The 12445-nt window shown below is 38.7% G+C and overlaps 1 protein-coding gene across 1 annotated transcript; it reads right to left on the reverse strand.

Moving 5' to 3' along the window:
• Positions 1–2722: 2722 nt before the first annotated feature.
• On the reverse strand, positions 2723–12111 carry LOC131331234 (polyadenylate-binding protein 2-like). The gene is made up of 9 exons (XM_058365118.1): positions 11378–12111; positions 7546–7664; positions 6448–7104; positions 6218–6295; positions 6052–6141; positions 5466–5603; positions 4277–4453; positions 3976–4179; positions 2723–3190 (listed from the first exon to the last, which is right to left on the reverse strand). The coding sequence occupies exons 1-9, from the start codon at positions 11634–11636 to the stop codon at positions 2948–2950; spliced, it is 1965 nt and encodes a 654-aa protein (XP_058221101.1). The 5' UTR covers positions 11637–12111; the 3' UTR covers positions 2723–2947.
• Between the last annotated feature and the right edge of the window lie 334 nt (positions 12112–12445).

Genomic DNA, 12445 nt, shown 5'->3' on the forward strand with positions numbered 1-12445 from the left:
TCCAGGAGAATATGTGATTGTAGACTGTTTCGGAGCACCACGTGACTTTTGAATAATTTGCAAGTTTCGAATCTTCTAACCTTTTTTTTTTTTTGGTTGATATGAGAATAGTAGTACTATCTAACATTCACACTGAAGAAGGAAGTTTTTGAGAAAGCATTACCTTTGTCATTTATTTTTCGAAATATAAACAATATGTGGACCTCATATCAATTATGCTACCATATTAGCGTATATGTTTACACACGATTTACACATATCTATTGGGTCCACTTAAATTGCGCTGTATGTGAACCCCACTCATATCATTGAGTGTAAATTGTATGTGAAAAGAAGTACAAGTGGTCATTCATTGCTTAGGCTATGTTAGCAATTTGTGAAAATAATGAGAAAAGAATACGAAATGATACGGGTGAGAAGCTCGTATCAATTTTAACAAAAAAGCAGGAAAGGTAATATTGATCAATTTAAAAATTATTGCACAAAAATTGAAAAAAAAAAAAAAAAGTGGTTAGGATACACCTTAATACGTATTTCTTCCATACTTTCTTTTCTTTTTCATAGAAAATAACCAAACGGAAAATAAAGCCAAAAAAAAATTCTTGACTTAAACTTTCTTCAATAGGTTCCATACACAACCTTGGGACGTGTAGGATCATGTTTACCCTTTGGTGGAAAGGTTGACCTTGCATAATCATGTGGCTCGCAGAACTAGAAGAAAATGCCCCAAATCACTACTTTAAACGACTTCTAACCGTGTTTTGACGATTTCAAACCGTGTTTTGCATCGTCCCAAAACCGGAAGCGGGGTTGTTGTGTCCATCTCACAGCAGCGTGCAGATGAGCCATCTTTACCGTCCAAAAGTATTTTGGACGGTTTGAATAGTCTTACTATTTATTACCGCTTATAATATTATATTATTGGTCATAAATTAACTCTTCCTTGAACCATTGATTGCCGAAGAAAATAGTGAGGATGGTACAGCTGCACGCTATTATGAGATAAGCACAACAGCCCCCGCATCCCCCAAAATCCGGGGATCCTATTTGGGCTTCGAAGTTCGAACTAATCTTTGCTTTCTCCTTTTGGGAAAATATAGTAACTAGTTTTTTCGGCATACGGATGACACATGTCTATAAGCATTGGGCTGTAAATGAATCGAGCCGTTTGTGAACTGTTCGACACTTGACCCAGTAAAGGGCTCGTTCGAGTTCGATTCGTTTACTAAACGAACCAAACTCAAGCCTTACTTTCGGGCTTGTTCTCCAAATGAGCTGGTCACAAACCTAATAGTATTCGGTTATATTAGGCTCGCGAACCTACGATCAAAATATAAATATTATATTTTGGGAGGACTAATCATAGATGAAATATTTTATTTGGGCAGATATGCATTGGTAAAGAGATACACTATCATGTAAGTTTTTTGTTCATGAATCTCGATGGATTTTAGTCTTGAAATTTTTTGGCTAATTGTTATGCAATAGTGATATGTTGCGATGGACTAAGATATCGAACTTCTGCCTGAAAAAATTATGTGTGAGCCAAACTCGAGCTTGAATTCAGCTCAATTTACAAACGGGGCAGACCAACATTCTATAGAGCTGAGCCGACATGTAAGTGTTGGGTTCGATTTGGAATTTACCCTATTGGAAGATGCTCACTTGGCTCTTGTGAAACCCTCAAAAACCGAAACTTCCATATGTGGAAATCCTTTTCCCGTAGGACTGAGAGCCTCTCCTGTAGCCTCTTGTGGCACCCAAGACCGATAACCTCAATCTGTCACCTTTCCGAACAGGCCCTATGGCACGTTCAGGGTCTCATCTACATTGCAGGACTTGGCCAAGGACTGATTTTACTCCTGATTCTTTTGAGCATACGAAAATACAGCGGAACCCACGTCAACGCTTGTACAAAAATTGGCGACTGGAAGATGCTCCCACAGCCTTTGTTACACACAAATCCAAACCTACCAATCAGGGAAGCCCAGAACTAAAGTACAGAGCCGTAAAGAATTTGAACTGAAACAGAAACATCCGCAAGAATATACAGTAGAATTGCAGAAAAATACTTGTATCACCTGCGAACTTAGCAAATACACGAACATATCAAAACCTTGGTTGGAAAATTCAAGAACCAGCAACAACAAAATTCAAGAACAATTAGCTTGATAATTTGTAACTGAGAAACCACTCAAGAACCGAGCCCCTACACAAAGATTTAAAAAATCTTCGCTCAAATAATGAAACTAATAACATCTCCAGAATCTGTCAGTTACTACAATACAGTACGTACAAATGATATAAGCGTCTACAATTCTGATTATAAATTGTCAATGATTTATCAATTACACCGACAGTAAATGTATCATCCAGTTACTTCACTTCTTCATCAAATCAAACGCCATACAAACTCCTATAGTTTCCCATCCATCAAACAGAGAAACCAATCACAACACAAACTATAACGAAATAAAACAGAGACAATGGGAAACACCTACTTTTACTTAACTTGTATCTAAAAGCAAACCAATACTATTTTTTTTTTTTTGGGTCAACAAAGCAAACCAATTCTATAAACTCTAAACATTGGGGAATAAATGCTTAGCACGAGAAAAATAAAAAATGAGCAAATATATTTGAATGTAAATGTAAAACAGCGAAACGAAACCATGAAAATAACCTTAAAGAGAGGAAAAACATAAAAAAACAAAGCAGGCAATAAAGCATTAATGAATCTTAGATAGAAAACAGCTCACGAAAAACCCATGGAATGCCGGATATCTTAGAATCATCAGACGGTTATCTAGAACTCACAAGGCAAACAAAATGTTTCGAACACAAACCAATCCAAAACTCTGAATGAAATCCAGTATCCTCACTTCTAGCAAAACTTTGCAATAAATTGCACCCAATCAGGAGACCACTATTTCCACCAAGCAGAAATTCAGGAAACAAGGTGATCATTGAGGGACAGAGATGCGAGCTGGTCAGATGGGCTGTTGGCCTGCTGGTGAGCAACATTTCTCAGGACCTCTATGGCCTCTGCAACTTTAGCTTTCAATGCATCTGGGGATTCCAGCAAGTGCAAAACCTCGGTCTGGTCCATCTCCAGAAGCATGCCTGTCACCTTAGCTGCATGCTCATGCTGCAACTGATCCACAAGCGGGTACAGATTTTCCCCCAGCATCTACCAACCCACAAATACAAATTCAAATGTTAAAAGAATAATAAAGCAACCATGTCAGCAATATTATGTAACATGGACTATGACACCTGGCGTGGATCTATGTCCAGGTTTCAGATTTCCCAATACTCCCAAGCTTTAGGATGTGATATGTACATGGCTGTGTGGATACATCGCGGGCATCTAAACATACTATATTACATAATATATGGTAAAATTTGACGATACAAGTGGCTTAGACAATACTTCTTGTCAATCATAACATCAAACCAATCAACCGGATTATTTAAATACTCCAACTAATTGAAGACTACTCTGAACATCACTAACCAATCAACTGAATCATTTCAATGAAACTTGAGGACTAGTCTCAACATCACTCTTCTGCTAATTAAATTTGAAAAGTTCAGGGAAATTCTTGCTCCAATTGGACCATTTCCACCAAAACGTATCAGAATCCCAATCCATGGAATGAAGTATTGCTCATATACAGGAATTATAGGAGTTAAAGAGGAAATAAGGGATTTGAATCTTCCATCCACACGAGAGGTTTAGAATTGTTTCTTTTTTACCCAATACAACTTCACAACAATAGTTAAAAATTAATGATCCAAGACTCTATTGAGGTAAGAGTCTCGAATATGGGTACAAGTGTCCAGCACAGCCATCCTCATGAGTCATGACAATAAGCGTACCCTTGCACTTGTCATATCCAGGGGACATGGGAATGCAGGGGCCAATACAGAAATCCGTTAAACAATACATCAAAGAATAGAATAACATCCTACCGTCCTCTGCTGATCAGGTGGTGCATTTGCAAGGGCAGTAGCCAAAGCTGGAACTGCCAAGGGCTGTCCTAGACCACCATCTCGTGGTAGCATGCCACCCATGTCATAAGGAACAGAAAGCATGCCTCCACCAACTCCAGGCATGGAAACATCTAGCATATTGCGACCAGGTGGGTAACGATAGACACGTCCCCTAGGCATCATCTGAAACATGAAAACCAAGATTATTGCAAGGCGAGCACCAAAGAAAACATTAAATAATCAGATAAAAAAGGGAAAGGAAAATCAAAAGTAAACTAACCTGCTGCTGCATCATTGGCAAAGGCTGCTGCGCCTGTTGCACAGGGCCTCCTCCCCGTCTACCACCAGGCCGCTGGCCCTGCTGACCCTGATGGACCAGTGGCATGTAGAAATTTGGCATAGGAGCTGCACCTGGCCTCATCCCAGGAACAAGTTGCTGCTGGTAACCAAATCCAGCCTGCAAAATGAAACCATTGAACAAATCACCCGCAGGAGAATGTCTACTATTGCCAAAAATAGCTCATAGGAAAACTAAGCAACTCAATCCACAAACACAAAAGTCCGTATTGCCAGTGTATTGCCAATGCAGATGTAACCATAAATAGTTCCCACATTGTATGGGAAGAAGATTTACTAACATGATATTACTGAAGCCTTAGGATCCAAGACATTTTGCCAAGGAAACTTGTGGAGAACAAACCCATGTAGTTGTCATGTGGACGCAAGCGTATGCGTCACCTTGTTCTCTAGTTGACGACTCCTGGATACCTATTAATCACTTCTCTTTTCCATTTTTTTATTTTTGCAGATTCGATGTCTCGAAACATCCAATATTTCTGTGAGACCAATTTCTGAAATCCACATTAAGTTTTGTTGATCACACTTCTTTTCTAGAATGTAAAAACGTGAAAATAACATCCTATCAATTCCGTGCATGAAATAAGGAAATTGTGATCACTTATCAAAAGCTTAAACTTCCTCAGTCCCTCAATTTTGGTCCAGTATTCCATTTTCTGATGTTCCCAAAATGCATGTCCATTTTGACAACTCAGAGAATTCATCTGATTGAAAGAACCAAACACTGTCCAACAACACTTTTCCAGTCATATTCCCTTCATTGACATCCATTCTTGTGACACTAGAATTAAAACTGTTTGACCACCAATAATGGAGCAAGAGACAAACTTTAAGTTGTAATCTACAGGATCAGATGGATATGTGGTTGAGTCTGTCCGTGCATTCTCATCTCGGAGACTGCAGGTGTATATCCCAAACAAGGATTGTGAACATGCATGTGAGAGACAGATCACAGGGTCATCCGGAAACATTACGAATTGTCTTGGAATCAAAAAGTTGCGGAGTAGCTAAAACGTGTCAGTGAAAACCAAGGAAGAAAAGAGAGGAATGTACAACACATAACGTAACTAAGCCGTAATGGACCAAGTTACATGCCCGCAGACAGACAATACCTGGGGCGGAATAATAGCTGGGGGAGCTTGCCCATAAAATAATTGTTGCCCAAGACCTGGAGCACCAGGGGGATACATTGGCATACGAGGAGCAATTGGCTGTACCATAGGAACTGGGCGCATTTGTGAAAACTGTGCCTGCATAAAATAAAGGATATTACATAGAACAGATAATGCATGGCCAAAATCCCTGAAGTCTACAGAAATTATTGCTGATTCTTACCACATGTAACTATCAAAATACTATGGTCATATTTCAGAAAAAGGTTTCAACCAGGAGTTAAGTATGTTCTACCCTTGCAGTTAGTAGGGGCGGTGACTAATCTTTAGTATTTACTGGAGTATTTACTTATGGCTACTTTCTGTTTGTGGTACCTCTTATTTTCACAGGATCTTTCCCAACATGAGAAACATATAAAAGCAGGGCAAGGATAACATGAGTGCTCATTCAGCAAGAACATTGGTTAGTAAAGTTGCATGCAAATTTGGTACAGCAATCTATTTGCTAGATCTGTCAGAAAGTAATATACATCTCCTCCTTTTTAAACGGTTAAACCAATAAATTTTTGCCAATGTTGGAACTTACCTGTAACTTTGCTCTCCTCTCTTCTTTCCGCTGTGCAAGAGCAACGTAAAGCGGTTTGCTTACTACCATTTTACCATTCATCTCTGCAAGCTGCAGACGAAGATGTGAAAATTAGGGATTGTCGGAGTACAACTTACCAAATGCAGACCCGCACAAAAAGACTTACAGCACGAGAGGCTTCTTCAGAAGTAGAGAAGGCAACAAAACCTGAACCTCTGCTTATTCCACTAGGATCACGCATAACCTACATATTTAACAAATAGAAATCAAAAGATAATTCAAAACGGATGAGATCTACCTAAGGAGTACCAACTTATACGAGTATAAATGAATTTTCCAGTAATTTTCTTTCAACTATAATTGCAAATGCATCTCATTACCAAGCAGTCCACAAACCTTGCATGAAACGATTGTACCGAATTCCGAAAACAATTCTTTCAGCTTATCATCATCAATGCCGTCATCCAAATTCTTGACATACAAATTCAAACCTTGAAATTTGTCAACAGCTTCCTTGGCAGTCTGCTCGAACCGACTTTTTAATTCAAGCTCTCTTTCAGACTTCTTTAGGGCTTTCCCTACATACAATTCCTTATCATCAATTTTTTTGCCGTTCAGAGCTTCAACAGCATTTGCAGCATCATCAGCATTTTCAAAATTGACAAATCCAAAACACTTTGATTTTCCATCTCCATCCCTCATCACTGCTGCACTAGTAATTGGTCCATATTCACCAAATATTTTCGTGAGATCCTCTTCGGTTGTTGATTCTGAGAGATTTTTAACGTATACATTATTAAATGTTGTCTTGTTCAAGGCAGAATCTCTTTCCTGCTTACGAAGAAACTGCCCCACATAAACTTGCTTATCATTGATAAGCATGCCATTCAACTTATCTATCGCATTTTGAGCAGATTCTTCATTATCAAATTGTACAAAACCATATCCTTTCGACTGGCCAGAAGGATCAGTAGCTATCTTGCAAGAAAGAATGTTGCCAAAGCTAGAAAAAGTATCATGCAAAGCTTTGTTGTCAATTGCTTTGTCCAAATTCTGCAACAAGAAATAACCACAAAAATTATAATTGCTCACATGCAACATAAAAATAAACCTTAATAAAATGGTTCAACAAAAAGACGAGCCAAAGCTGATAGGTCATCCAATCTATTGAATGGTGTGAAATTACTAGTAACCCCGATTTTCTTGAAGCATGTAGAATGCACAGTAAAGACATAATGAGAACCAAAAAATAAACCCTATATTTGTTCCTTCTGGCATTATTTCTGTCCCACCTCAATAACTCTTCACTATAACTATACTTGTTTGGCTAAGCCGCAGGAATGTAATTCAGTAAATATTACCCCCCGTTATCATCAAAATGGTCAGTTAAAAATTCTAACAGACTGCCATTCTTAGTAAGCAACAAACTAATCAAAAAAGAGATGATGGATGGCAGCAGAAAATGAAGCCAACAAAGACCACGAACAACAATACCTTGATGAATATGTTTGCAGAACCACTTCTACGAATACTGGGGTCGCGATGAGAGTACATAACTCTGATAGTCTTGCCATTAAGTGGAGTGAAGTTAAGTAATTCCATTGCCCTTGCCGCTGTAGTCACATTCAACAAAAAATTTAAATAAATTACATTTACTATTCATACATCTGCAAACAAATGTTAGTGGCACTATCGGGGCGAGGGGGATGGCACAAGGTAACATAAGAAAGACATAGACTGCTTATATGGATTTGTATCCAGCAAGCGAAATGGTTTTTACTCTGGTTAGTACATGACCATTGACCACAAAAGAGGAAACCATGGGATTGGCCCAACAGGGTGCAAGAGGGGACCCGGACCTCTGCACAATTCCAAATAAACTCGCGTTTTACACTATTCATAGGTTAATTAGGAAAATTTCTATGGAATTGGCCCCTTCAAGTCCTTGAGTGAAAAAAATTTCTTAAAATTTCTCTCCATGGGGGGTAAAATTTCCCTAAAATTTCAAGTTATCAATCATCTTTTAGGTTGCATGTATAAAATTAAATGGTGGCTGCACACAAACACACAATATTGTCTCTACTTCGCATCTCGCAAGTAGCAATATATACCTATAAAATATTTTTTTAATTATCAATATAAAAACACACGTAATTCGGGCCCCTGCCAGACATAAATCCGGCGTCCACTGCATGCTACCCTCATGATCTAACACAGACAAATAGAAACTCAAGATTGTCTGTCAATCAATAAATCATGATGGGGTGAACAAGTCACAAGTAATATTTTTGGCGCTCGATCAGCAAAAATGAAAAGCATGCATACAAAATAAAGGACAGTTGAAGACACGAAGTTACAAACAATCATATCATTTGCATCAATACAACAACAATATGAAAAGCTTCCGTACAATATAAAGACAATCGAAGATAAAAAGTACTGAGTAACAAAGAACAACAAAGTAAAACAAGACCCACAAAATGCTGCTCTCTCCGACCCACAATATTAAACCATTTCAGGAGTTCCAACGTTTCAAGGGGGCATACATTTAATTTTTGAAGCACTGAACAAATGCTATTGATTTCCAACATTGCCGCTTTTCCCCACTTTCAAAAGATTCATAACAATTTGTATGGGCTAGCTTTGAAGAACTAAAAAGTTTGAGTGGATGTGGATGTGGTGGACAAACAAAATGAGACAGAGGGGTACTTAGAAGCAATATGTTCCTAGGCCATCTCGAAAGGAAGGATGGATAGATTTTCAGTTCACCATCGCATTAAGGCCCAATGGCCCATGAAGCTTGGAAAATTTACAGACATGCCATACTTGTACCAGGAATGTATTGGATACTAATACATCCCATGGTAAATCTACATGTCCGTTGTGTACCCGAAAAACATATCCAATTTTTATTACTGTGCACCTAGGGTACCCCATCATCTACTCAGCCCATTCTCCATCCGGAATAGATAAGAATAGAATTTCATGAAGAACCAAAGTTCACTTAAAGTTAAAGGGACTCTTTTCAAGGCTCAGTGCTTTTACAATTAGAGCTTCAGGTTTAGGATGTTTAATGTACTGAGTCTATCGACAGTGTGACGTTAATCTCTAGTAGATACCTTACCATTGTCATTAGCAATTCAGTTCAGCTAATGTCCGCCCCATAGGCATGGGTTAAGGGCAAGATTTCTCTTTAATCGATGCAGTTGACCAACTATCACATACTTGCACCTACTTTTCTGACTGCACACCCTGCAAACAACATTCATTGTTGTACTTGCATTCTATGTTACAATTTTGCGCTCAATTCTTGATGAAATTTATCACAGTTCTACTCAAGTCAACCACCAGTTTCAAGGTTTCATAATTTTCCCAGACAAGGGTTGAGATAACTTTTTCTTCTTCCTTTTTTTTTTCTTTGGGAAATGTTGCTTTTACAACCTAAGCCTGGGGTGGTTTGGCTTAACAATCCGTTTGGCTTCTCTCTTTTATTTATTTATCTTTATTCAAATAAAAATCACAATTGTTAGTTTTGCGTCGACTTTTTGTGGATTATCAGTTTGTCTCGACGAGAGGACTTCAAAAAATAAAAAATTGTCTTCAAAACTAAATTAGGTTTTGGATCATTTTTGTCTTCATACAATAAAAAATTACTTTTGAACATAATATTTCACCTTTTATATTCCTCTCGTCAAGAGGAACCAATAATCCACAAAAAAATTGACGCAAAACTCGCAAATGCAAAAAAATTTGAAGAAAGACAAAAATAATCCTCCGTGATTATTAAGCCAAAACCAGCCTTAGCGTGAGCACATACAACGTAAATTGCTATCAAGTGATTTATTTTTAATTGATAGTAAGAAAAAATAGTTTTTTATTGAACAAGTTCATTATGCGAATTTGTCTACCCAACAGTTCTCGACGTTCAAAAAAACAGTTCTATATGGCTATACCCAATGGAAATTTGAAACTTAGACACAGAGAGCATGTAAACAGACAAAAATCTGAAACTTAGACATAGTTCCATGGATTATTTTTTTGGAAATCTGATCAAGCGTGCTTAGAAATGCTTCAAGCCTTCAACCGGTAAACCCACAAAATTAATCAGCAGCCCTAGCCCCTCCAATCAGAACAAAGACACCCAAAACACAGTGTAAAGAGCGTGAGAATCTAGAAACTCAAAATCCCTACCGTCTCTTTATTTTCTAGCTGGGATCGCAAAGAAAAAATGTGGGGGAAATTCTGCCTGTTAAAAAATCACACCTTCAAATTTAAAGAAGAATGAAAGAGAAACCGGAGAGACAGTTTTGGTGTCTGTTGGAGAAAACTTTTACCAGTAGTGATTGGGAGCAAGAGTAGCGTTAACGGGTTAAAAATGTCTTTTTAGCGCACAAGGTAAAAGTGTAATTGCACAAACTGACATCGAATTGAATGTCACAGTAAAAGGTTGCAGAGAGGGAGCATGCACTGCACTAACTAGTGCCTATAGGGCTGATGTTAGCATTCACCTTAACAATTTAACAGTGCTTTGACTGCTTTCTATGTTGGATTCTTGATCAACTCAACTGTCTATTCTAGTATTCATTAAACTAAAGCTGAGAACTAGCCCAAGTGGAACAACACCAACTTGATTTTTTCCCCCTCATTAGCATTATCCCAGAAGTTACTCATGGCACAAGTTCTTCATTTATCCAAGTTCCATTTAAGTGCACATCCAACACTGTGTCCTCTAGGCACTAAGAACAAAGAGAGTACATTATCTATACAATTACAGATGCTAATGTACCTCAAAAGGACCGTAACCAAAGGTGGTGCCGGGCCCCTCCAAAACCCCAAATAGTCTCACAAATGGTAGTAATTTCCAGGTTAATTTGGAGAAGTTTTTTGAAAAATAGCCGCTGCAAGTCCCTTGGGTAAATTTTTCATTTTTAAAATCATATAAGGGTGCAGAAATTTTCCCCCAAAAAAACCAAGTTATCAACTATCTTCTGGCCTCGAGCGTAAAATCATACTACTTATATGCACACAATTATTCCTCTTCCTCAGACCTAGCAAGTAGCAACATACACTTATTTACCTTTTGTAATCAATGTAGAAATACAAGTGGTTCAGACCCCGCTAAACACAAATTCTGCGTCCCCATCGACCCTCAAATTATTCAACTTATCATAAAACGGCACTTCTTAATATATACATCACCACATTCTAAAATGGAAATTTAACAGATAGAAGTAAGTACATCCCTCACTCACTAATTACGAACACCGCATCAAAACAGGAACACAAAAACTTAGCATAAAGGAATCGCAATTAGAAGGAAACTGACCATCCTGAGGGTTGCTGTAGTTGACGTATCCATAACCGAGAGATCGGCGAGTGCTCAAGTCCCTACAAACCCTAACCGACACGACCTGGCCCACGTTGTTGAACAGATCGTACAGCTGCGAGTCAGTGACCTCGAAATCCAAGTCCCCGACGTAAAGCGAGGTCGTCACGAACTGATTCGCTCCGCCGGCACCCGCCGCCGCGGCGACGCCGCTCGGACCCGACACGTGCCCCTGATGCTGAACCTGAATCTGTGCCATTTTTTTCCTCCTTTTTTCTTGTTTTTTTGGACTTTTTTTTTCCCTCTCCTCTGCTAAAAAGGAAACCGTAGATAAACTAGAGAGAAAAGCACAACAGAAGAATAGAGTGGTGTGAATAACTGAGTGTGTGTTTTTTCGGCGATTTTTGAGAAAGTTTGTTGTTTTTGGTTTTTGGGGGGTAAGCGAGGAGAGGGAGGGGCAAAAGGGGGATAAGTCGTCGGAGACCCGAGCAGATCCCGGTGACGACGAGGAGAGAGAGAGAAAAACGGAGGAGAGAGAGAGATTGAGATTTTTTTTGGCGAACTGCACCGCAACGTTTGGTGATGCAACAGTTGGGGTTATATAGGTCGGTGAATAGTTGGAAACCCTAGTTTTGTAACCTGGAGGAGATCTGGACCGTTGGATTTGGTTTGGTGGCGTCCCGCCTCGCCGGCTCGGTTGGGTAGCTTGGCGTAGACGATAACTGCGGGAGTTCGGGGTGGGATTCGGTGCTGTGGCATGGTGACGTTAATTTGTGAGCACGTGGCAACTTATGTGTTGATGACGTGTGTGATGTGGGGTTCCTTGCGTGGTCATGCAAGGACTTGTTCGTTTTGATACTATTTGGGATTGGGAATTGATATTCACACTTTTTTTTTATTCACACATTTTTTTTGTTTTTTAGCAAAAAAAATACACTTTTAATATTTAAAAACAAAAAAAAAAAATAACAAAAAAGAGAGTGTAAATATCAATTTCCTTGAAATTTTGGACAAAAAGATCCTATGAAATTTTAATGTGTACAATGGGTTGTCAAATCGATATAATTT

Source organism: Rhododendron vialii, chromosome 6a (assembly GCF_030253575.1).
Source record: "Rhododendron vialii isolate Sample 1 chromosome 6a, ASM3025357v1".
Classification (NCBI taxonomy): domain Eukaryota; kingdom Viridiplantae; phylum Streptophyta; class Magnoliopsida; order Ericales; family Ericaceae; genus Rhododendron; species Rhododendron vialii.

What these genes read in the sequence shown, in the direction of transcription:
- LOC131331234 (XM_058365118.1), bottom strand. Translation starts at nt 11,636, where the DNA reads ATGGCACAGATTCAGGTTCAGCATCAGGGGCACGTGTCGGGTCCGAGC. An exon ending in CTGCAAACATATTCATCAAG is followed by an intron (nt 7,105 to 7,545) that starts GTATTGTTGTTC and finishes TTCTTGTTGCAG; the next exon opens with AATTTGGACAAAGCAATTGA. An exon ending in GTACAATCGTTTCATGCAAG is followed by an intron (nt 6,296 to 6,447) that starts GTTTGTGGACTG and finishes TTAAATATGTAG; the next exon opens with GTTATGCGTGATCCTAGTGG.